At 38.0% G+C, this 14,835-nt stretch overlaps 1 protein-coding gene across 2 annotated transcripts in view; it reads left to right on the forward strand.

The window, feature by feature from the left end:
- The window catches only part of SPOPL (speckle type BTB/POZ protein like), an 86,534-nt gene that overhangs the window by 45,732 nt on the left and 25,967 nt on the right, over positions 1 to 14,835 (forward strand). For both annotated transcript variants that reach the window (XM_043576621.1, XM_043576622.1), the window contains exons 2-4: positions 12,081 to 12,217; positions 12,409 to 12,530; positions 13,022 to 13,173. In XM_043576621.1, the coding sequence (XP_043432556.1) occupies positions 12,140 to 12,217; positions 12,409 to 12,530; positions 13,022 to 13,173 (352 nt within the window). In that variant the 5' untranslated portion in view covers positions 12,081 to 12,139. The remainder of the gene's footprint in view (positions 1 to 12,080; positions 12,218 to 12,408; positions 12,531 to 13,021; positions 13,174 to 14,835) is intronic.

Raw genomic sequence — 14,835 nt, forward strand, 5'->3', positions numbered from 1 at the left:
CAGAGAGAGCAGGGGAGAGACAGAATCCCAACCAGGCTTCATGCTGTCAGCACAGAGCCTGTCACAGAGCTCAGTCTCACTAACTGCAAGATCATGACCTGAGCTGAAATCAGAGAGTTGGTCGCTTAACCAACTGAGCCACCCAGGTACCTCTAGTTGGCGTTTATATATGAATTATGCTGTGAGTACACTTGAAGAGAGTAATAACTCTTGAAGAGGCATTAAAGAACTTTCTTTTACTCTTCTAGTTTTTTAAATGTATTTATGTTGCTTTTTAAAAAAAAATTTTTTTTGTTTTTTTTATTTTTGAGAGAAAGAGAGACCAAATGCATGCAGAGGAGAGGCAGAGAGAGAGGGAGACACAGAATCTGAAGCAGGCTCCAGGCTCTGAGCTGTCAGCACAGAGCCACACGCCAGGCATGATGAACTCATGAGCCATTGAGATCATGACCTGAGCCAAAGTTGGATGCTCAACCGACCGAGCCACCCAGACACCCCTATTTATATATTTTATTAATATTAAATTAGTTGGTCTTCTTATGAAAAGTTAAACATTAAAGGTTACATTAAAATTTTCTTTGACCTACCATCTTCTTGGAACATTTCTCAATCTCTACTACTTGGAAAGTGATACATATACTCACACACATGTTTTCTGTGGGTTTGTATGGTATGCAAACAATTGTATTTTCTATTTTTAAAAATATGACTTAAAATTTTTTAATATAAAAATCTCACCACCCAGACATAGACTCTATTAATATTTAGGTGTACACCTTATCAGTGTTGACATTACACCGATAAAGTACAATTAAGCGCATCTATGTGCCAATCTGTTTTTCTTCGTGCATGTGTATTAACTCTGTATGCTACTTATATTTATAAAAGTGAGATCCTTTTAGGCATATTTTCATAGGTATATAAAATTATATATTATTAAAAGTATTATTAAAAATTTTGTGTACATACACATCCTACAGATCTTGAATACTTTTCCTGTCATTAAGAAAATTTATACTCTTGGGGCGCCTGGGTGGCGCAGTCGGTTAGGCGTCCGACTTCAGCCAGGTCACGATCTCGCAGTCCGTGAGTTCGAGCCCCGCGTCGGGCTCTGGGCTGATGGCTCAGAGCCTGGAGCCTGTTTCTGATTCTGTGTCTCCCTCTCTCTCTGCCCCTCCCCCGTTCATGCTCTGTCTCTCTCTGTCCCAAAAATAAATAAAAAACGTTGGAAAAAAAAAATTTTTTTTTAAAAATTAAAAAAAATAAAAAGAAAATTTATACTCTTAATAGTTTCATACTTCTTCATGTAGATCATAGAAACATACTGTGTTAATACTTAATTCTCTTTCTCCACAGTTGTAATATTGTGATAAAATTCTAGGCTGAATCTGATAAAGAATTTCTTTTGATATTAATGGTAAAATTGTTTCACAAACAGGCATATCAGTAATGTCTGCATCTGTGCAGTTTTGCTGGTTGTAGAGATTAATGATTTAAATAATCTTTGACCATACTATAAGTAAAAAATTATATGTGTTCTTTTTGTATTTTATTGATTACAAATGAGGTTAAATTTTTTCTTAGCCACCAGAAATGGTATAAATTGTTTTCATGGCCATCAAGTAATGCTATAGGTATTTTCAAACTTACAAAATTAGTGGCTTATTAGCATTATTTCCTTCTCTTCTTTTCCAGGAATTTCACCATAAAAAATGAGAAGGGAGATTATTAAAACAACTTTATAATTTACATTCCCACTAGAAACATATGAGAGTGCCTGTCCTTATATTGTCACAATTTTTTGGATTGTTTTTGCCAGTCTCATAGGTTACAAAATGACTTCTTAATTTTCTTTTAATTTGTATTTCTTCAGTCATGAGTAAAGTTCTTTTTCTGTGAATTATTAGTATTCTTGACTTTTTCTAATTTTCAGGAATTTCTTATGTCATAGGGAAATTAACCCCTCATGTGCTATCATGGAGTGCAAATACTTTTCTTGGTTTATGTTTTTGAAATTGTTCGTAAAGGTTTATCAGCTCGCTTCAGAACCAATTGGCAAAAGCTATTAACTAGGACAGGGCCCTTTTCCATATTTCTAATAGGTAAGTCTGATAATTTTTTCAGTACATTTTTAGTACATTTACTATGAATTTGTTTAAGAGAAACATCCAGCTCCACTTAGTGCTTCTATTTCCACTCCTAGCCCAGTAGGCAAAAGTGATAGTTTTATCAGTCTGGGGCCAGCCAGGAAAATAGCAGCTTGGCTGCCAGATCAGGTGATTTGATTTTGGGCAGGGAGCAGGGAACCTGTGGTTTTGTCAGTGAAAACTAGCAAACTCAGTGTGAAGGAAGGGGGCAATCTGCAAGGTTTGCTTAACCAGGCAAAGAGAAGAAGAAGAAGAAGAAGAAAAAGCCAAGCAGGGGCATCAGCATCCAGACGGTATGGTGGCAATAGACACTGCAGTTGAGTCCAGGCAAGTTACTAAAAACAACAACAACAACCCACAGTAACTCAATTCAGAATCCAGAGTTGCTACAGTGTATTAATCAAAATGTCCAGCTTTCAGCCAAAAATTATGAGACAGGAAGCAGGAAACTGTAACACATATTCAGGAAAAAAAAGCAGAAGTCAACTAGAACTACATATTGTACAATTGTATTTAGGTATCTAGGTAAAGGTCTAACTGTAGAAAACAGATTGCCTAAAATTGGGGGTAGGAAGGATCTCTTGGGATGATGGGTGAATTCTAAAACTGTTTTATATTGATGAGTGCACAGCTGTATAAATTCACTAAAAATAATTCATCTGTAATGGGTGATTTTTGTGATTTGTAAATTATACCTTAATAAATACTCTTAAGTATGTAAGGACAACTAATATCTTTATTTATTTTTTTTTTAATATGAAATTTATTGTCAAATTGGTTTCCATACAACACCCAGTGCTCATCCCAAAAGTTGCCCTCCTTAATACCCATCACCCACCCTCCCCTCCCTCCCAACCCCATCAACCCTCAGTTTGTTCTCAGTTTTTAACAGTCTCTTATGTTTTGGCTCTCTCCCACTCTAAGCTCTTTTTTTTTTTTTTTTTTTTTCCCTTCCCTTCCCCCATGGGTTTCTGTTAAGTTTCTTAGGATCCACATAAGAGTGAAACCATATGGTATCTGTCTTTCTCTGTATGGCTTATTTCACTTAGCATCACACTCTCTAGTTCCATCCACGTTGCTACAAAAGGCCATATTTCATTTTTTTCTCATTGCTACATAGTATTCCATTGTGTATATAAACCACAATTTCTTTATCCATTCATCAGTTGATGGACATTTAGGCTCTTTCCATAATTTGGCTATTGTTGAGAGTGCTGCTATAAATATTGGGGTACAAGTGCCCCTATGCATCAGCACTCCTGTATCCCTTGGATAAATTCCTAGCAGTGCTATTGCTGGGTCATAGGGTAGGTCTATTTTTAATTTTCTGAGGAACCTCCACACTGCTTTCCAGAGCGGCTGCACCAATTTGCATTCCCACCAACAGTGCAAGAGGGTTCCCGTTTCTCCACATCCTCTCCAGCACCTATAGTCTCCTGATTTGTTCATTTTGGCCACTCTGACTGGCGTGAGGTGATACCTGAGTGTGGTTTTGATTTGTATTTCCCTGATAAAGAGCGACGTTGAACATCTTTTCATGTGCCTGTTGGCCATCCGGATGTCTTCTTTAGAGAAGTGTCTATTCATGTTTTGTGCCCATTTCTTCACTGGGTTATTTGTTTTTCGGGTGTGGAGTTTGGTGAGCTCTTTATAGATTTTGGATACTAGCCCTTTGTCCGATATGTCATTTGCAACTATCTTTTCCCATTCCGTTGGTTGCCTTTTAGTTTTGTTGGTTGTTTCCTTTGCTGTGCAGAAGCTTTTTATCTTCATAAGGTCCCAGTAATTCACTTTTGCTTTTAATTCCCTTGCCTTTGGGGATGTGTCGAGTAAGAGATTGCTACGGCTGAGGTCAGAGAGGTCTTTTCCTCCTTTCTCCTCTAAGGTTTTGATGGTTTCCTGTCTCACATTCAGGTCCTTTATCCATTTGGAGTTTGTTTTTGTGAATGGTGTGAGAAAGTGGTCTAGTTTCAACCTTCTGCATGTTGCTGTCCAGTTCTCCCAGCACCATTTGTTAAAGAGACTGTCTTTTTTCCATTGGATGTTCTTTCCTGCTTTGTCAAAGATGAGTTGGCCATACGTTTGTGGGTCTAGTTCTGGGGTTTCTATTCTATTCCATTGGTCTATGTGTCTGTTTTGGTGCCAATACCATGCTGTCTTGATGATGACAGCTTTGTAGTAGAGGCTAAAGTCTGGGATTGTGATGCCTCCTGCTTTGGTCTTCTTCTTCAAAATTCCTTTGGCTATTCGGGGCCTTTTGTGGTTCCATATGAATTTTAGGATTGCTTGTTCTAGTTTCGAGAAGAATGCTGGTGCAATTTTGATTGGGATTGCATTGAATGTGTAGATAGCTTTGGGTAGTATTGACATTTTGACAATATTTATTTTTCCAATCCATGAGCAGGGAATGTCTTTCCATTTCTTTAAATCTTCTTCAATTACCTTCATAAGCTTTCTATAGTTTTCAGCATACAGATCTTTTACATCTTTGGTTAGATTTATTCCTAGGTATTTTATGCTTCTTGGTGCAATTGTGAATGGGATCCGTTTCTTTATTTGTCTTTCTGTTGCTTCATTGTTAGTGTATAAGAATGCAACTGATTTCTGTACATTGATTTTGTATCCTGCAACTTTGCTGAATTCATGTATCAGTTCTAGCAGACTTTTGGTGGAGTCTATCGGGTTTTCCATGTATAATATCATGTCATCTGCAAAAAGCGAAAGCTTGACTTCATCTTTGCCAATTTTGATGCCTTTGATTTCCTTTTGTTGTCTGATTGCTGATGCTAGAACTTCCAGCACTATGTTAAACAACAGCAGTGAGAGTGGGCATCCCTGTCGTGTTCCTGATCTCAGGGAAAAAGCTCTCAGTTTTTCCCCATTGAGGATGATGTTAGCTGTGGGCTTTTCATAAATGGCTTTTATGATGTTTAAGTATGTTCCTTCTATCCCGACTTTCTCAAGGGTTTTTATTAAGAAAAGGTGCTGGATTTTGTCGAAGGCCTTTTCTGCATCGATTGACAGGATCATATGGTTCTTCTCTCTTTTTTTGTTAATGTGATGTATCACGTTGATTGATTTGCGAATGTTGAACCAGCCCTGCATCCCAGGAATGAATCCCACTTGATCATGGTGAATAATTCTTTTTATATGCCATTGAATTCGATTTGCTAGTATCTTACTGAGAATTTTTGCATCCATATTCATCAGGGATATTGGCCTGTAGTTCTCTTTTTTTACTGGGTCTCTGTCTGGTTTAGGAATCAAAGTAATACTGGCTTCATAGAATGAGTCTGGAAGTTTTCCTTCCCTTTCTATTTCTTGGAATAGCTTGAGAAGGATAGGTATTATCTCTGCTTTAAACGTCTGGTAGAACTCCCCTGGGAAGCCATCTGGTCCTGGACTCTTATTTGTTGGGAGATTTTTGATAACCGATTCAATTTCTTCGCTGGTTATGGGTCTGTTCAAGCTTTCTATTTCCTCCTGATTGAGTTTTGGAAGAGTGTGGGTGTTTAGGAATTTGTCCATTTCTTCCAGGTTGTCCAATTTGTTGGCATATAAGTTTTCATAGTATTCCCTGATAATTGTTTGTATCTCTGAGGGATTGGTTGTAATAATTCCATTTTCATTCATGATTTTATCTATTTGGGTCCTCTCCCTTTTCTTTTTGAGAAGCCTGGCTAGAGGTTTGTCAATTTTGTTTATTTTTTCAAAAAACCAACTCTTGGTTTCATTGATCTGCTCTACAGTTTTTTTAGATTCTATATTGTTTATTTCTGCTCTGATCTTTATTATTTCTCTTCTTCTGCTAGGTTTAGGCTGCCTTTGCTGTTCTGCTTCTAGTTCCTTTAGGTGTGCTGTTAGATTTTGTATTTGGGATTTTTCTTGTTTCTTGAGATAGGCCTGGATTGCAATGTATTTTCCTCTCAGGACTGCCTTTGCTGCGTCCCAAAGCGTTTGGATTGTTGTATTTTCATTTTCGTTTGTTTCCATATATTTTTAAATTTCTTCTCTAATTGCCTGGTTGACCCACTCATTCGGTAGTAGGCTGTGCTTTAACCTCCATGCTTTTGGAGGTTTTCCAGACTTTTTCCTGTGGTTGATTTCAAGCTTCATAGCATTGTGGTCTGAAAGTATGCATGGTATAATTTCAATTCTTGTAAACTTATGAAGGGCTGTTTTGTGACCCAGTATATGATCTATCTTGGAGAATGTTCCATGTGCACTCGAGAAGAAAGTATATTCGGTTGCTTTGGGATGCAGAGTTCTAAATATATCTGTCAAGTCCATCTGATCCAATGTCTCATTCAGGGCCCTTGTTTCTTTATTGACCGTGTGTCTAGATGATCTATCCATTTCTGTAAGTGGTGTATTAAAGTCCCCTGCAATTACCACATTCTTATCAATAAGGTTGCTCATGTTTGTGAGTAATTGTTTTATATATTTGGGGGCTCCGGTATTCGGCGCATAGACATTTATAATTGTTAGCTCTTCCTGATGGATAGACCCTGTAATTATTATATAATGCCCTTCTTCATCTCTTGTTACAGCCTTTAATTTAAAGTCTAGTTTGTCTGATATAAGTATGGCTACTCCAGCTTTCTTTTGGCTTCCAGTCGCATGATAAATAGTTCTCCATCCCCTCACTCTCAATCTAAAGGTGTCCTCAGGTCTAAAATGAGTCTCTTGTAGACAGCAAATAGATGGGTCTTGTTTTTTTATCCATTCTGATACCCTATGTCTTTTGGTTGGCGCATTTAATCCATTTACATTCAGTGTTATTATAGAAAGATACGGGTTAGAGTCACTGTGATGTCTGTATGTTTTATGCTTGTAGTGATGTCTCTGGTACTTTGTCTCACAGGATCCCCCTTAGGATCTCTTGTAGGGCTGGTTTAGTGGTGACAAATTCCTTCAGTTTTTGTTTGGGAAGACCTTTATCTCTCTTTCTATTCTAAATGACAGACTTGCTGGATAAAGGATTCTTGGCTGCATATTTTTTCTGTCTAGCACCCTGAAAATCTCGTGCCAATTCTTTCTGGCCTGCCAAGTTTCAAAAGAGAGATCAGTCACGAGTCTTATAGGTCTCCCTTTATATGTGAGGGCACGTTTACCCCTTGCTGCTTTCAGAATTTTCTCTTTGTCCTTGTATTTTGCCAGTTTGACTATGATATGTCGTGCAGAAGATCGATTCAAGTTACGTCTGAAGGGAGTTCTCTGTGCCTCTTGGATTTCAATGCCTTTTTCCTTCCCCAGTTCAGGGAAGTTCTCAGTTATAATTTCTTCAAGTACCCCTTCAGCACCTTTCCCTCTCTCTTCCTCCTCTGGGATACCAATTATGCGTATATTATTTCTTTTTAGTGTATCACTTAGTTCTCTAATTTTCCCCTCATACTCCTGGATTTTTTTATCTCTCTTTTTCTCAGCTTCCTCTTTTTCCATAACTTTATCTTCTAGTTCACTTATTTTCTCCTCTGCCTCTTCAATCCGAGCTGTCGTCGTTTCCGTTTTGTTTTGCATTTCGTTTAAAACGCTTTTCAGCTCCTCCTGACTGTTCCTTAGTCCCTTGATCTCTGCAGCAAGAGATTCTCTGCTGTCCTCTATACTGTTTTCAAGCCCAGCGATTAATTTTATGACTATTCTAAATTCACTTTCTGTTATATTATTTAAATCCTTTTTGATCAGTTCATTAGCTTTGTTATTTCCTGGAGATTCTTCTGAGGGGAATTCTTCCTCTTGGTCATTTTGGATAGTCCCTGGAGTGGTGAGGACCTGCAGGGCCCTTCCCCTGTGCTGTGGTGTATAACTGGAGTTGGTGGGCGGGGCCGCAGTCCGACCTGATGTCTGTCCCCAGACCACCGCTGGGGCCACAGTCAGACTGGTGTCTGCCTTCTCTTCCCCTCTCCTAGGGGCGGGATTCAGTGTGGGGTGGCTTGGCCTGTCTGGGCTACTTGCACCCTGCCAGGCTTGTGGTGCTGGGGATCTGGCATATTAGCTGGGGTGGGTAGGCAAGGTGCACGGGGGCAGGAGGGGCAGGCTTAGCTCGCTTCTCCTTAGGTGATCCACCTCAGGAGGGGCCCTGTGGCAGCGGGAGCGAGTCAGATCCGCTGCCGGAGGTTTGGCTCCGCAGAAGCACAGAGTTGGGTGTTTGCGCGGAGCGAGTAAGTTCCCTGGCAGGAACTGGTTCCCTTTGGGATTTTGGCTGGGGGATGGGCGGGGAAGATGGCGCTGGCGAGCGCCTTTGTTCCTCACCAAACTGAGCTCTGTAGTCAGGGGGCTCAGCAGCTCTCCCTCCCTTTGTCCTCCAGCCTTCCCGCTTTCTGAGCAGAGCTGTTAACTTATGACCTCCCAGACGCTAAGTCGCGCTTGCTGTCGGAACACACTCCGTCCGTTGGGCCCCTCCGCTTTTGCAAGCCAGACTCGGGGGCTCTGCTTGGCCGGTGAGCCGCCCCTCCGCCCCGGCTCCCTCCCGCCAGTCCGTGGAGCGCGCACCGCCTCGCCGCCCTTCCTACCCTCTTCCATGGGCCTCTCGTCTGCGCTTGGCTCCGGAGACTCCATTCTGCTAATCCTCTGGCGGTTTTCTGGGTTATTTAGGCAGGTGTAGGTGGAATCTAAGTGATCAGCAGGACGCAAGGTGAGCCCAGCGTCCTCCTAAGCCGCCATCTTCTTCAATCTCTCAGGACTAATATCTTTAAAATGATAGTGTTCTGTTAGTGATCTTGTTATGATTGCCTGTTTGCTGTTCTGTTTTCAAATAAAAATAACCATTTGTGGTTTATAAAAGCAATTGAAGGTAACAACTTGGAGGTACCTAAGGGGAGTATCTGATTTTTATCAGAAATGAGTAATTCTTGTTGAAGTGACAATGGGCAATGCTCTTAAATTATATATTCCCTTTTCTTTGAGCCATTCTTCTGCCATTATTCATCTCTATTCTATTTTTGCTTGTTTAGTTAAGGAACATCCACTTGGTTTTCACCCCTCTCCTTTAATACTGATAACTTTTAAGTACTCCTGGTACAGTATTCCTAGTGTTATTCTCACTTTCTTGCCTGCCTACCTTGCTGATTCTCCCATTGTGCTGTCCTGCAGGTACATCACATGATAAGAACTTCTTGTATGTGAGGAAGTTAACATAAATATAAATACATTTGGGTGAGTGTGTTAGTATAAATGCCATAATTTAAAAAGGAAATTACAGGGGTGCCTGGGTGGCTCAGTCAGTTAAGCATATGACTTCGGCTCAGGTCATGCCTACTTCGGTTCAGGGGGCATGATCTCACTGTACTTGAGTTCAAGTTCTGAGTCCGGCTCTGTGCTGGCAGTTCAGAGCCTGAATCCTGCTTTGGACTCTCTCTCTCTCTCTCTCTCTCTCTCTCTCCTTCTCTCCTCCACCCCCTCCGCCTCCTTCTCCCCCACTCATGGTGTGTCTCTCTCACAAAAATAAACATTCAAAAAAAATTTTTAAAGAGAAATTACATGAACAATCTAATCATAAAGGATTAGTTTTAAAACTGTTCCATTTGAAGTATTTTCACTCTAATTCTGATCTTACTGTCTAAATTATACTGAAAAATCCATCAGTGACATCAACCACATTGGACTCCTTCCTTTTCCTGAAATTTGATCAAATTCTTTCCTGAACTAGGGCCTTGGCGTTGGCTGTTCTTTCTACTCTCTGATAGACACCTTTCCTTGATGTGTCTCAGCTGTTTTTTATCTTTTAGTTCTCAACTCAAATATCTACCCTTCAGAGCCGACTTAACTGGTTTTCTCAGTACCTAATTGAAGAATTTTCAGCTGTTGCATAACAATTACTTTTCCTGTTTCTTTGTTTCCTTTTAGTTTCATTTACTATAATTTATTGTCTTATTTATTTACTAGTTTATGTTTTTGCCCCAACATGTTTCCTGTGCTTGAAGAACATATTATAAATAGTAGTTACCAGTGGATGAATGAATTACAATTAATTCGTCAGGTTTTCTTCCTTTTAAACTAAACTTTGAGTCATTTAAGTTGGTAGCTTTTTTCCCCCACAAACCTGACTTTTCATTTGAATCAGCTGTTTCTTAATCTGAGGGTCAGATGAATGTCACCCTTTCATATATAGATTTCCAATTATTTCATAATTTTACTTAATATTTTATTCACTTATTTTGTTACTGTGTTCTAAAAGCTTTTCTTGCATGTCTCTGCAGTTTTAAAACATTATAGATTTGTTGTACAATTTCAGAGGTTTAAAAATCAGAACTTAGCATCATAGTGGAGGTTTTTTGTCTCTTTTTACTTTTGATTCATCTGTCTTTGGCAGAAAAATAACTTGAGTGAATTCATTCCTTCACCAAATAGCTATGGAGGTGGTTTACATATTTCACACATCTGGAAGTGAATTTTTGCTGCTTTAAACGTGAATAAAAACATGATAGAATGTACAGTCCTTGTGCTACAGCTCTTTTTCACTTAGAACTCTTTAGTAATTATCCTGTTACTTTCAGACATTTAACAATGTGGAGAAAAATAGGGCCATCTTGATTTTTGTTCCTTTAAAGGAACACATGTATACTTATAACATTTTTTTCTCACTTTGAATTTCACAGCAGTATATCTCAGTGGTAGTTTTGTATTTTCACTGTTTATTTCTGGTGCGAATTTATAACATACTTCTTCATTTGTACGTCTACATTTTTTCATACCTTTTGTAGGTATTTTTGTTTCTGTGCATCTTTCCCATAGTTTTCTTCAGTCTTTGTTTTCTTGTTTCATACTATTGTTACATTGGTTGTAGACACAAAACAAATATTTCCTTTTGAATTCTGGATGATGTTTCTATGTTTGAGTGTAAGCTTCAAACATCCTCACCCACACCCCTGCAAACTATACTACCTATGTAGCTCTTGGGTTTCTCCTCTTTCTTTTATAGACCTTCCAAGTTGCAAAGTATCACTCTCCAGTTACTAATGTCCTGGCCAAGTTATGCTGAATTAATTATATGCCCAAGTGAATGTAGTATGAGAACAGCTAACGAGAAAGAAATTTTCTGATAAGGTACATATTATGTAGTAGGGGGCACTCTGATAGGAACAAAATATTAACAGAGACACCTGTTAGTCTGAGATATAGGTGGACTTCTGTGGAAATCTGTGTAATTCTTCTTAATACAGCATTGCTTCTGAGTTCTCATTCTTTGTTCTAGTTGGCCAAAACTTTGACAGATGAGTGACTAATATTTGTAGTTTTCAGGACTGTTCTAACTTTGCAACCCTTTAGATTTTTGTGAATATATCAATGAAAAGATGAAGAAAGGTGAATCAGATATTAAAGTTGACCCTTGAAAAACATGGGTTTAAACTGTCCACTTACTGGACAGGTCCACTTATTTGCAGATTCTTCTTCGATAAATATAGTACAATAAATGTATTTTCTCTTATGATTTTCTTAATAACATTTTCTCTGGCTTAATTTATTAGAAGAATACAGCATATAACACATATACAAAATATGTGTTAATCAACATGTTATTGGTAAGTGTTCTGGTAAACATTAGGCCATGATTAAGTTTTGGGGAGTCATATAGGTGGATTTTAGACTGCTTGGAGGTCTAACTCCTGCCTCATTCAAGGCTAAATTGTAATTGTTGCCGGTAAGCTTCCATGTTATTTTGTGATTTTATGTGTATATGTAGGTTATTTATTGATTTGTGGTATTTTGATAAATATAGCTGTATAAAATAACGTCTTATCTATAAGCATTCTGTTTGTTTAGATTTTAAGTGTTATATGTCCCAAAGGGTTATTTTTTTTTTAATTATTGAAATAATGAAATCCTTGCATGTTCCCTCATAATCAAATTTGAGAAAGTAATTGTTTTATGATTGTTGAAGTACTATCTTGATCCAAACTTTTTCATCAGCAATGAAACTTCTTTTCTTTGTAGTAAAGTATTCATCTGTGTGGGATATTGCATAAATCTTGGAAGACTGCAATAAAGTGGCAATGTCCCGGGAACCTACCCCACCTCTCCCTGGAGATATGTCTACTGGTCCTATAGCAGAAAGCTGGTGTTATACACAGGTACATGCTGTTAAAAATGCCTTACTTTATGTTATGTCACTTAAAAATGTTATAGCATTTTGAGAATATTGTAAAGCACTTTGTCATAGTTATTCCAAGTATTAAGAAAAGTGAGTCATAGGATGTTTAACATGTGATAAGCTAAAAGCATATAAGTCATCATTGTAAAAGTAGTTTTCTGAATCTCTTAGGTTAAAGTAGTAAAATTTTCCTACATGTGGACCATTAATAACTTCAGCTTTTGTCGAGAGGAAATGGGTGAAGTGTTAAAAAGTTCAACATTCTCATCTAGCCCCAGTGACAAAATGAAATGGTAAGATTTTTGTTTTGAATTTTGTTTTGATATTATTTTCATCTACTTTATAGTTTGGTTGTTACTGTTTTTTGGTTGTTTTTTTTTTTTAATGTTTGTTTTTGAGATAGAAAGAGACAGAGTGTAAGCAGGGGAGGAGCAGAGAGAGAGAGGGAGACACAGAATCAGAAGCAGGCTCCAGGCTCTGAGCTGTCAGCACAGAGCCCAACGTGCATCTCAAACCCACAAACTGTGAGATCATGACCTGAGCTGAAGTCGGATGCTTAACCGACTGGTCCACCCAGGCGCCTCTGTTATTGTTTCTTCATGGACATTAGTCTAATTTTATACTAGATTTGTAAGTTCCTAAAAGTATAGAGAATTACAAAGAACTGGGGATATTGATGGGAGTGTTGTTTGTGATATTATCTGACAACGAATTTCAGTATTGCCTCTCTCTTTTGAGTTTTACGTTTTGTATTCCTCCATATGAGCCTATTGTTTTGTTTTAGGTGCCTGAGGGTAAACCCAAAGGGATTAGATGATGAAAGTAAAGACTACTTGTCCTTATATTTGCTTTTAGTCAGCTGCCCAAAAAGTGAAGTTCGAGCAAAATTCAAATTTTCCCTTCTAAACGCTAAAAGGGAAGAAACAAAAGCAATGGGTAAGTGATTTGGGATAAAGAAGTCTCTGAGTAACTAACTACATGTTAACTTACATACTTTTCCCTGGAAAGGATATTTTTTCCCCACTGAAATCTGCTTAACCTAAAACATGTAATGTGGCCATTTAATTTTAAATGCCAGTGTAGTTATGGTTGTTTTACTAAATCTTAGACTTCATAAGACATGTACAGTTTGTTAAAAATAATATTAAAATTTTACTTTTTCTTGTCCTAAAACAATATATACTTGTCACTTAGAAAAATTGTTGCTTTTAGGGCAAGGTGCCTGGTTCAATTTCTGGCAAATATAATCGGTGCTCAGGAAATATTTCTCCCTTACTGTTTTTACCAGATAATAAAATCTGAGGAACAGTGTGAAAGGAGATTGAATGTTCTGATATTTTGTCACTAGAATTTTTTTAAGCGGTGGACTAAACACTGACCGAAAGGAAATCAGTTTTTCTTAGTCTCCAGATCTATTTAATTCATCTCAAGCTTCACATATATAGCCAACTGAAACCATGTGGTCTGGAGCTTCATAAAGAAGAGCATTGTAGGAAATATACAATGTGCATAGTAAGAAAATATATCTTGAACCGCCACATTAAATTTTAAGTGATTTCTAGAAGTGAATCACAGAATCAAGTAATGTCATTACAAAAAAAAAAAAAAACTTTTAAAATACACTTTTAAAAATTATCTTTTGCCGAATTAATAACATAGTTTCACATATATTTTCATGGTGTCTGACATTTACAGTAGTGGAGCGTCTTAGTTTAGGTTGCTGTAACAAAGTGCTATAGATTGGCTGGCTTATGAAGGCTTAGTGTACAAGATCAAAGTACCAGCATGGCCAGGTTCTGGTGAAGGCCATCTTCTGGATTGTAGACTACTGATTTCTCTTGCTGCATCTTCACATGGCAGATTGAGCTAGGGAGCTTTGTGGAGTGTCTTTTATAAAGCACTAATCACATTCATAAGGGCTCCACCTTTATGAACTCCTCTAATTCCAGTCTCTCTTTTTTTTTTTTTTAATTGTTTTAAATGTTTATTTTTGAGGAAGAGAGAGAGAACGTGAGCAGGGGAGGGGTAGGGAGAGAGGGAGACACAGAATCTGAAGCAGGCTCCAGCTCACAGACAGTGAGATCATGACCTGAGCTGAAGTCGAATGCTCAACAAACTGAGCCACCCAGGCGCCCCTCACTGACCTCTTAATACCATCACATTGGGGGATAGGATTTCAATGTAAGAATTTTGAGGAGATACAAACAAACATTCAGCCTGTAACATGGAGTCTTTCAATTAAATTTATTTTTGGTTTTTCACCTCCAGTTAATTCTTTGTATAACAGATTGTGAATACTTTCTGTAGAGGATCTTGTTTATTTTTTAATATACAGTTCTCCAGTATGTTAGACATTTGAAAAATTTACCTCCGACATTATTAAGGCATTTACAGATTATACTAAATCCATCTTTTAGACTTTTATGAAAGTTGTTTTTAGGGATGAAGAGATTATGTCCAAAGATCTAGGGTGATAAGAGACTTTATTTAGCTTCTTTTTACCAGTTAATGGATTTTTCTCTGGTGGGGTAGATGCCCCAGGAAAGTTAAAGGATGCCGTTGTGATTTAGAGCATCCATTTTTAAAGGGAGAAACAAG

Source organism: Prionailurus bengalensis, chromosome C1 (genome assembly GCF_016509475.1).
Source record: "Prionailurus bengalensis isolate Pbe53 chromosome C1, Fcat_Pben_1.1_paternal_pri, whole genome shotgun sequence".
NCBI classification, from domain to species: Eukaryota; Metazoa; Chordata; class Mammalia; order Carnivora; family Felidae; genus Prionailurus; species Prionailurus bengalensis.